Here is an 11,451-nt window from a genome sequence, read left to right as displayed (position 1 = left end):
TTACAAACCCTTTTTCAGTGTTATACAGTAAAATTCTTTATAAACTTGGCAGCGCTTCTGACAGATGTCTCAGTTTGTTTCCAGCAGAATCAGGTCCTGTGTGATGTAAATGGCGTCACGCTGCGCTGCAGCCTGGAGCCCCACTGACAGCGTGACGTGAGCGCCTGGGGACGCTAAATGGCACGACTTGAAATATCTTCAACCTGCCAGCTCGCTCGCACACTTGCTCGTGCGATCGCCACTCCGCTCGCTGCGCTTCAGCACCACGCTCCGTGGACAGCTCCACCTCCCGCTCCTCCGTCCGTCTGTGGAGAGCAGAGAAACTCCCAACGCACAGCAAAAGCTTCACACTTCTCATTTCCAGAAGTCCACAATGGAAGTGATGGCCATCGATCGGCCTGCAAATATCACTTCTTTTGACTTTGTTGGAGGAGTTCAGCTCCTGCAGGGGGAGGACGTCAGAAGAGCCATGCCCGTGGTGCTGATAGGAATATGCGTGTCAGGAGCGGTGGGGAATCTGCTCCTTCTGCTCATTTTTATTCGCGATTTCAGAAACAAAAAGGGGTCAGAGGTGAAAGCTCTCCTGTCCTCTCTGGCCGGCACGGACTTGGCCATCCTGTTGCTGTGCGCCCCTGTGCGCGCGGTCACATACTACAAACAGACGTGGACCTTGGGGAGTTTCGTCTGCAGCACCACAGACTGGTTCCAGCACTCGTGCGTGGTTGCAAAAAGTTTAGTCTTCGCCGCCACCACCAGAGCCAAGCACACGCTGGGTTCGGGTGCCTCGACGGAAGCTGCTACAGCCCGATGTGGATCCACGGAGCCCTGATGTTTATTTGGGTCGTGGCCATGATGTTTCCCATCCCGCAGCTGCTTTTCGCCTCTTTGCTGCAGTACGATACCGACACCGTGTGCGTCTTTGACGTCCCAGTGTGCGCGTCTGCATTCATGAATCTCTTCTACAAGATCTACCCAACTGCAACTTTTGTGGTGCCGGTTATCTTCACCTTGGCGTTCTACACCAAAACCCTTTACACGGCGGTGAACCACGCGCCCAGCGCGCACCACCTGAGCAAGGTGACGCTGGTTCTGCTGTGTCTGAGCGGCGCGCACGGCTTCCTGCTGCTGCCGGAGTGGGCCACGTTCACCTGGACCAGACTTGGCTACAACAACCCCCCCGTGGGTCTGATAATCTCCACGCAGGTACTTCTTTACGCGAGCAGCGCGCTCTCCCCGCTCATCATCATGACCATGTACGACGACGTGCGCACTGGACTGATTGCCATCTGCTCCCTCGGAACTTGCAGACGAGCCAAACGAGCCCCGGAGGACACCTGCGCAAAAACGGAGGGGAACGGAGCGGAGGTCGGTTCCGCCAACGCGCTGGTCAGCGCCGTCTCGAACGAGAAGTCGACGGCTTTAATCCCGGACGTGGAACACTTTTGGACAGGGCGCAGGAACACGTGCGCGGAGGTGCAGAACGACCCGGTTCCGTGGGAGACAGAGGCGAAAATGTTATAGAGGATCACAACCGCGTGGAAACTGCAGTGGACTGTTTGTTGTCGTAAGCTTATTAGATGCATATTAAACTTTATGCCGTTTTGATGTGTAAACTCTTGGATTCTCGCCGCGCACTGCTCGTAGATCAGTTTATTAAAGCGAAGAAACGATCCAGGACACCGACGCATCAAATAATTTGTTGTGCTCGTGTATGTGCACATTAAACGTGCTCAGATGTGTATCCCTTTTAAAACTCATTGCTTTAATAACAGATATGTGACGCAAAATTACTCAATTTAATTCAAAGAGATCAAACGCAAATGTAGGCTAAAGTGTGTGTGGTGTGTGTGTGTGTGTGTGTGTGTGTGTGTGTGTGTGTGTGTGTGTGTGTGTGTGTGTGTGTGTGTGTGTGGTGTGTGTGTGTGTGTGTGTGTGTGGTGTGTGTGTGTGTGTGTGTGTGTGTGTTTTATTTAATTCTTGTGGTGAATAGTGAGCAGATGTGGGTTAATGTTCTAACCTTTCAAGGCCTGTGAAAAGAATCCTGCTTTAGTTGTCTGTGTGTTTGCCAGCAGGCTGCCTGCAGCTCTGATGCAGCAGCGGATTTGACATTTTCGTCTCTCAGGGTGAAAAGAAAGGTTACAGGTTGAAGGGAGAGAGGGTAGAGACAAGCCTCTAAAGCTTTTCAGCGGGATGTGCTCCTGCACATAAGTTATTCAACAGACCATCGCTCCAAATGTCTGGCCCTGGGTCCCCTGTTTGTCAAACTGTCATTTGCAGTATTTTTAAGAGTACATCAGCAGGATTTCTTTCAGCCAATGTACAAATAATAAGAAATAATAATAAACCATGAAGGAGTCACTTTTCCCCTCTTTTTAAATTTATTACTCTTTAAACCCTGCACTGATTTTGCTCAACTTTCAGTGCCTCAGTGTAAAATGAATTTTGGCAAATTGTCTAAACAAGTGATGTAACTTTACTTTCAGTTAGAGTCTGCAGCACGAGGTAATACAGACATGTTCATAGGACACGAAAAGCATCAACAGGTGTACATCATAAAAAGAATTCAACACTCAAGAAATTATTCAATGGATGAACTCAGTTTTCCATTTTGTACATGATTTGTATCCAATAAATATGTGGCCACAACTCAAAGTTCATCCATGCAATAATAATTTAATTTAGTTAGGGCTACATATATTTATTAGATAGAAATATTATGGTCATCCAGTGTTTTTTTGTTGTTGTTGTTGGTGGTGTTTTTTTGGTCCTTTTGGCTGTTGTTGTTTTTGTATTTTATTTTATCATGTTTGACATTTTACGTGTGCATCTCAAAAAATTGGAATATTGTGAAAAAGTTGAATATTTTTCCCAGGTATTTCAGAAGGTGAAATATTTGTGGATTATAGTCTATTTGCATATAAACAAAAATGTTTCAAGTTTTTTTTTATTTTAATTTTTACAACTATGGCTCCTATAAAAACAAAAATATTTCAATAACTAAAAAAAGATTTTTAATACTGCAATCTTAAATTCTGAAATGTACATTCATTTGTGCATTGAGTACTTACTTCAGGCTCCTTTTTATTTGACTGAATTAAATAATTCAGTCAATAAAAAACACCATGGTGTTGCAAACTGCAACACCATGTGGTGTGGCCATGCCACACCACATGGCATCCATGTGGTGTGGCATGGCAGAGATCAGCCTATGACACCGTTGTATCATCTTCCACTTGACAATATCCCATAGATTCAGGTAAGTTGGTTCCAATCAAGTACAGCAATAGTGTACCATGGTTAACAATAGTTGTGGTGCTGTGGGCGGGTGTTGAGTTATACTGGAAAAGGAACTCTGCATCTCCATAAAGTTTGTCAGCAGATGGAAGCATGAAGTGCTCTAAAATCTCCTGGTAGAGGACTACGCTGACGTTGGACTTGATAAAACACAGTGGACCAACACCAGCAGACGACATGTCACCCCAAATAATCACTGACTGTGGAAACTTCCCGATGGACTTCAAACATCTTTATTTTGCGCTTCTCCACTCATCCTCCAGACTCTGGAATCTTGATTTCTAAATGAAATGCAAAATGTACTTTAATCTGAAAAGGACTTTGACTTTGGACAAACAGACAACAATCCAGTTCTTCTTCTCCTGAGCCCAGGTAAGAGGCTTGTGACATTGGCTGTGGGTCAGGAATGACTTGACACTAGGAATGTGACGCCCCCAAGTTCTTGACTCAGCTTTGCTTATCATTCTTCTCAACGCTGCAGTCATCCCTGTTGCTTGTGCATCTTTTCCTACCACACTTTTCCAATCAACTTCCATGGATACTGTATGCTTAGACACAGCACTCTAAATATCCATCAATGACTTTCTGGGCTGTCAGGCAGCTAGTGTACAAAAGTCACAACATTTTCTTAATCACAATAAACTTTATTTATATTTAATTTTATAAAGTATTGTACAAAAACAGCAGCAGACTCCCACAACACTCTCATGTTCATGAATGGAGATATATAGGATAAAACCTAATCAAAAACTTCACAGCAAAGTTTTAGCCTGCTTTTAAAAAGGGGTCAACGTTGTACTGTTCTAATAACTCCGGCTAAAAGCAGCTTTCTGAGCTTTGCATTTAATCCATTAAAAAGTAAAAGGACAGCCGGTGGACATGCCAGAGTGACAACGACAACAACATGGTTTTATGGCACAACAAAAACCCAACCAGAGAAAGGTGAAACATATTACTATCAAACTTTTCTTAAGATGTCATACTCCCCTTTCAAAAAGAACAGTTTGATATTTATCAAGTATTAGTGGTATTACTGATAAGCTGTGTTGGTATTACAGATAAGTACATTTTAATGGATTTTATTGAAATAATATGCCAAACATGACATCCAGTTTGAGTTTCTTTACACAACTAAATCTGTTGATATATTTAAATATGGAATACTTTTTTAAATCTTTAACTCAGCCACATGGGGTGTGCACCTAGTACACTCTGTGTGCCAGTCCAAAGCCCGGATAAATGAGGAGGGTTGTGTCAGGAAGGGCATCCGGCGCAAAACAAGCCAACCCAACCATGCAGACTAAGAATCGAGTTTCCATACCGGGTCGGTCGAGGCCCGGGTTAACAACGGCCACCATTGGTGCTGTTGCTGGGCGAAGAAGAAGAGGAGGAGAATGTGTCCAGAGACACAGCAGGAGAAGAGGAAAACTAGAAGGGTGGAAGTGGGAGTCGGGACTTTGAATGTTGGCAGGATGACTGGTAAAGAGAGAGAGCTGGCTGATATGATGAGGAGGAAAAAGGTAGACATACGATGTGTGTGCAAGAGACCAAGTGGAAGGGAAGTAAGAGCAGGAGCATAGGTGGTGGGTTCAAGTTGTTGTATCATGGTGTGGATTGGAAGAGAAATGGTGTTGGGGTCATTTGAAAGGAACAGTATGTTAAGAGTGTGTTGGAGGTTAGCCAAGTGACTGACGTGGTGATGAGTGTGAAGTTGGAAACTGAAGGTGTGATGATGAATATCATCAGTGCATATGCCCCACAGGTAGGTTGAGAGATGAAGGGGAAAGACGAATTCTGGGGTGAGTTAGATGAGGTGGTGGAGAGTGTGTCCATACATAAAGAGTGGTGATTGGAGAAGACTTTAATGGGGATGTTGGCGAAGGGAACAGAGGTGATGAGGAAGCAATGGGTAGATATGGTATCACAGACAAGAAAGTGGAAGGACAAATGGTAGTTGATTTTGCAAAAAAAAAGATGGAAATGGCTGTGGTGAACACCTACTTTAAGAAAAGGGAGGAACACAGCACAGGGTGACATAAGAGTGGAGGAAGGTGCACACAGGTGGACTACATTATTTGTACAAGATCCAAGCTAAAAGAAATTAGAGACTGTAAGGTGGTGGTAGGACAGAGTGTAGCTATTTTGTAGAAGACTTTAGAGGTGAAGAAGAGCAAAGTGAGGGCTCAACAAAGGATAAGATGGTGGAAGCTGAAGGAGGAAGACTGTTGTGTGAAATTCTGTGAGCAGGTGAGAGAGCCACTGGATGGAGGGGAAGCAATTTCGGACAACTGGTAAAGTACTGCAGATGTCGTGAGGGAGACAGTTAGGAAGGAACTGGGCGTGACATCTGGACAGTGGAAGGAAGACAAGGAGACTTGGTGGTGGAATGAAGATGTCCGGGAAAGCATAAAAAGAAAGAAGTTGATGAAAAAGTTTGGGATAGTTGGAGAGATGAAGAAAGTTAGACAAGAGTACGTACATGGAGATGTGGGGTAAGGTGAAAAGAGAAGTGGCAAAAGCTAAGGAAATTATACCACAGATCTGCTCTGAGTCCTTTCTTGTTCACAGTGGTGATGGACAGGTTGACAGATGAGATCAGACAGAAGTCTCCATGGACGATGATGTTTGCAGATGACATTGTGATCTGTAGTGAAAGTAGAGAGCAGGTTGAGTCTAGCCTGGAAAAGTGGAGATATGCTCTCGAGAGAAGGGGAATGAAAGTCAGTAGGAGCAAGACTGAGTACATGTGTATGAATGAGAGGGAGCCCAGTGGAATAGCGCAGTTACAAGGAGTAGAAGTGGTGAAAGTAGATGAGCTTAAATACTTGGGGTCAACTGGCCAAAGTAACAGAGTGTGGTAGAGAGGTGAATAAGAGAGTGCAGGCAGGGTGGAGTGGGTGGAGAAAGGTGGCAGGAGTCATTTGTGACTGAAGAATATCAGCAAGAGTGAAGGGGAAAGTCTACGACACAGTAGTCAGACCAGCTATGTTGTACAGCGTAGAGGCAGTGGCACTAATAAAAAGACAGGAGGCAGAGCTGGAGGTGGCAGAGTTGAAGATATTTCGATTGTCTTTGGGAGTGATGAGAATGGACAGGATTAGGAATGAACATAGAGGGACAGCTCAGGTGGGATGGTAGACACAGTCAGAGAGGTGAGACTGAGATGGTTTGGACATGTGCAGAGGAGGGACCCAGGGTATATCAGGAGAAGGATGCTGAGTTTGGAGCCACCAGGCAGGAGGAGAAAAGGGAGGCCAAAGAGGACGTTTATGGATGTGCTGAGGGAGGACATGCAGGTGGTTGGTGTGACAGAGGAAGATACAGAGGACAGGGTGAGATGGAAATGACTGATCTGCTGTGGTGACCCTTAATGGGAGCAGCTGAAAAAAGAAGAAGAAAACTTTTAAATCTTCATTTGAGATTATTTGACAATCTGTCCATTTGTTGGAGGGTGAATCTTGCACTGAGGTATGTCTATCCATCCATCCATCCATCCATCCATCCATCCATCCATCCATCCATCCATCCATCCACCCATCCATCCATCCATCCATCCTTCCATCCACCCATTTTCTTCTGGAGTACGAAAAAGGGAGCACATTACACCGATCCTGGCCTCCCTCCACTGGCTGCCTGTGCACTTCAGGGTTCATTTCAAAGGACATGTTACACCAAAATTTAGATTGAGCATGTTAGTGACCATCTGATGATCCACCGGGATTCCTTTGTGCACTTCCATGACCATTTTTCAAAGGATACAGCATTTGCAACAAACAGATACGGAGATGTCCGAAAACAAAGTACTCGTGAGTCCTCGGGTGCTTCTGACAAGTGACGTCCCAACTAAAAGCATCACAGTGTGCGCTTCAATGGAATGTAGCTGCTCATGTTAATGGAGGCACAGATTAATTCCAAAGTTGACATAAGTGTGATGTTGTGTTATGATGACTCATTAAGTGATTGTTAATTTGTTTTGATGGAGTCACAGTAAAAGCTGCAGCTCCAAGAAGGTTTATGTGCACCTGCACTGCCATGAGTCATAAACGCAGCCTGTCGGTAACCATGTCTGCTCCAGGTTCAGCTTTGTGCACGATTAATTATGAGTGTTGTTATCAATAATTCTAAAAAAATACATCTTCTGCTGGGGGAAAGCGAGTGTCTCGTTAGCTGCACAGTGAGCGAGTGAGCGCACGCACACACAGACACACAGTGAGCTTTGCAGCAGACATATACACATTCCAGTTCCAAATGTACACTCTCTCACCGGGGGGGGGGGGGGGGAATCTAGCCACAAAACACAAAATGGGAACATGCCACACTCATCGTCGTGTTATGGAATAATGGCTGTTATGGATGGCTGGATCAGGTTCATGACCACATTGTACGACAGCCCTGCTCACTTGTGGTCACAGTCTTGCCAGTGTAAATGGTGTGAACTTGAGTGTGTAGCCATTACTTGAAACAGCAACACAAAAAGTTTCATGCCCCATTTTGTTGGCTTGTCCTTCAAAAATTGAGTCATTCCAGTTTTTGCCTTCATCACCACCATCCTTTCATCCACTGCCAGCTCCCTTCTCAGTTGGTAATAAGCCTGGCAGGGACTGAGGATGTCATCATTAACAGGCCTGATTCAAAACCAGTTTGTCATGACCTGCTGTCCCTTTTTTTCTATCATTTCTACATACTCATCTGGATCACTTAGGTGGACATTCCAGAATATCGATCTAAATCTGTCTCTGGACATTACTTTAGCTGGAAATGGCACAGACAAAATATTATTTTGTTTCCAGTAATCCTGGAGACTTGGCAGTGACACCAACAACATGTATATCAGAAGTCCAAAAAATTTGTAAATTTATATTTACATTCTGACTCTTATTGTGATATCAATGTCTGTCCAATTGTATTTTTTCCATAATGCCTTGTTTTTGCAGCAATTTTATTGGTGTTGGTGCAAATTGTTCTAATTGTGTCAGCTGCAAAAAAAAAAACAAAAAACAAAAGAAAAAGGTGTTTTGGACTTTGGTGGAAAGTATACCAACCTGGACTCCTGGTGTTCTCTGAGGCTGAAATCTGCTTACTGTTGGAGCAGTGTCTGTGTCCTCCTCTGTGTTCACAGCAGTCAGCACTGGAGCATGTCTCTGCTGCATGTCCGAGCAGAGATCTGGATCTGGAAACAGAAGCGCAAGCTCCAACCCTCTCTTCAGATCTCCGTGCACACGTTTGGTGGATCCACCTGCTTTGTTTGCCACTCCAGAACAAAAGAGGGATCATCTCTTCAGCACCAGAATCCTCAATGTCTGTTTCAGACTCTTCCTCCAGTTCAAAAAATAACTGAAGGGCTTGCTCCACATTCATAAATGCCTCATTTTTACAAAAAAATGCCAAACAACAACAAAACCACTAACCACACACTTCCACCAGTAATAAAGACAAATGACCACACAATCAGGCCCACGTGGCGTGGGTGGGTTGTGATCAAACACATGTGGGGTCGTGAACACATGTGGGGTTAGTGACTTCTGATTGGTGGAAATTCACGAGCCAGCCAACCAAAAAACTAATTGGTTCAATGCAAACAGTGCCATCAGAAAGAATATAAGTCTTTATCCAACATTAGAGAGCATGGTATTTTAATAACTAAATTATCTGGACATTTGGGATGACATTGCATGACTTTTTCTGTTTGTTTGTTTCTTTTTATTTCTGTTCTTTTTTCCGTTCTTTACCTGCCACATAGTTCCAGGTCTTTTACAGGGTTGGAACAATATCTCAAGGCTTTCTATCATTTCTTTGGGCATTCCTGTCTTTCTATGACCCTTAGCAAGAAGTCCACACATGATTTATTGTGGGTACTTCAAGATATATCCATCCAGATGTTACGGCTTATTCAATGGAGCTGATTAATTTTATTTTTTTTCCTGTTGGCCACTCCAGGAGACCATATTTCAATCAACTCAATCAACTTTTTTTTTATATAGCGCCAACTCACAACAAACAGTTGCCCCAAGGCGCTCTATATTGTAAGGCAAACCCCAACGGTCAAAACGACCCCCTATGAGCAAGCACTTGGCTACAGTGGGAAGGAAAAACTCCCTTTTAACAGGAAGAAAACCTCCAGCAGAACCAGGCTCAGGGAGGGGCAGTCTTCTGCTGAGGACTGGTTGGGGCTGAGGGAAAGAACAGGAAAAAGACATGCTGTGGAGGGGGGCAGAGATCGATCCACTAATGATTAAATGCAGAGTAATGCATACGGAGCAAAAAGAGAAAGAAACAGTGCATCATGGGAACCCCCCCACAGTCTACGTCTAAAGCAGCATAACCAAGGGATGGTCCAGGGTCACCTGATCCAGCCCTAACTATAAGCCTTAGGGAAAAGGAAAGTTTTAAGCCTAATCTTAAAAGTAGAGAGGGTATCTGTCTCCCTGATCTGAATTGGGAGCTGGTTCCACAGGAGAGGAGCCTGAAAGCTGAAGCTCTGCCTCCCATTCTACTCTTACAAACCCTAGGAACTACAAGTAAGCCTGCAGTCTGAGAGCGAAGCGCTCTAATGGGGTAATATGTACTACGAGGTCCCTAAGATAAGATGGGACCTGATTATTCAAAACCTTATAAGTAAGAAGAAGAATTTTAAATTCTATTCTAGAATTAACAGGAAGCCAATGAAGTAGAGGCCAACACGGGTGAGATATGCTCTCTCCTGCTAGTCCCCGTCAGTACTCTAGCTGCAGCATTCTGAAACCAACTGAAGGCTTTTAGGGAACTTTTAGGGACAACCTGATAATAATGAATTACAATAGTCAAGCCTAGAGGAAATAAATGCAAGAATTAGTTTTTTCAGCATCACTCTGAGACAAGACCTTCTGATTTTAGAGATATGCGTAAATGCAAAAGGCAGTCCTACATATTTGTTTAATATGCGCTTTGAATGACATATCCTGATCAAAAATGACTCCAAGATTTCTCACAGTATTACTAGAGGTCAGGGAAATGCCATCCAGAGTAAAGATCTGGTTAGACACCATGCTTCTAAGATTTGTGGGGCCAAGTACAATAACTTCAGTTTTATCTGAGTTAAAAGCAGGAAATTAGAGGTCATCCATGTCTTTATGTCTGTAAGACAATCCTGCAGTTTAGCTAATTGGTGTGTACCTCTGGCTTCATGGATAGATAAAGCTGGGTATCATCTGCGTAACAATGAAAATTTAAGCAATACCGTCTAATAATACTGCCTAAGGGAAGCATGTATAAAGTGAATAAAATTGGTCCTAGCACAGAACCTTGTGGAACTCCATAATTAACTTTAGTCTGTGAAGAAGATTCCCCATTTACATGAACAAACTGTAATCTATTAGACAAATATGATTCAAACCACCGCAGCACAGTGCCTTTAATACCTATGACATGCTCTAATCTCTGTAATAAAATTTTATGGTCAACAGTATCAAAAGCAGCACTGAGGTCCAACAGAACAAGCACAGAGATAAGTCCACTGTCCGAAGCCATAAGAAGATCATTTGTAACCTTCACTAATGCTGTTTCTGTACTATGATGAATTCTAAAACCTGACTGAAACTCTTCAAATAGACCATTCCTCTGCAGGTGATCAGTTAGCTGTTTTACAACTACCCTCTCAAGAATCTTTGAGAGAAAAGGAAGGTTGGAGATTGGCCTATAATTAGCTAAGATAGCTGGGTCAAGTGATGGCTTTTTAAGTAATGGTTTAATTACTGCCACCTTAAAAGCCTGTGGTACATAACTAACAAAGATAGATTGATCATATTTAAGATTGAAGCATTAAATAATGGTAGGACTTCCTTGAGCAGCCTGGCAGGAATGGGGTCTAATAAACATGTTGATGGTTTGGATGAAGTAACTAATGAAAAAAACTCAGACAGAACAATCGGAGAGAAAGAGTCTAACCAAATACCAGCATCACTGAAAGCAGCCAAAGATAACGATACATCTTTGGGATGGTTATGAGTAATTTTTTCTCTAATAGTCAAAATTTTGTTAGCAAAGAAAGTCATGAAGTCATTACTAGTTAAAGTTAATGGAATACTCAGCTCAATAGAGCTCTGACTCTTTGTCAGCCTGGCTACAGTGCTGAAAAGAAACCTGGGGTTGTTCTTATTTTCTTCAATTAGTGATGAGTAG

At 43.5% G+C, this 11,451-nt stretch overlaps 1 protein-coding gene across 1 annotated transcript; it reads left to right on the top strand.

Moving 5' to 3' along the window:
• Positions 1-349: 349 nt before the first annotated feature.
• LOC117532195 (G-protein coupled receptor 151) lies at positions 350-1,523 on the top strand. Its single transcript, XM_034195499.1, is given in 2 exon segments — positions 350-785; positions 788-1,523. Coding segments are annotated over 2 exon segments (1,146 nt in total). The 5' UTR covers positions 350-373; the 3' UTR covers positions 1,522-1,523.
• The last annotated feature ends 9,928 nt before the right edge of the window (positions 1,524-11,451 follow it).

The sequence above is a fragment of the Thalassophryne amazonica genome, chromosome 19 (assembly GCF_902500255.1).
Source record: "Thalassophryne amazonica chromosome 19, fThaAma1.1, whole genome shotgun sequence".
Classification (NCBI taxonomy): domain Eukaryota; kingdom Metazoa; phylum Chordata; class Actinopteri; order Batrachoidiformes; family Batrachoididae; genus Thalassophryne; species Thalassophryne amazonica.
Note: the sequence above shows the minus strand (reverse complement) of the source record. Positions and strands in the feature narration are given on the sequence as shown.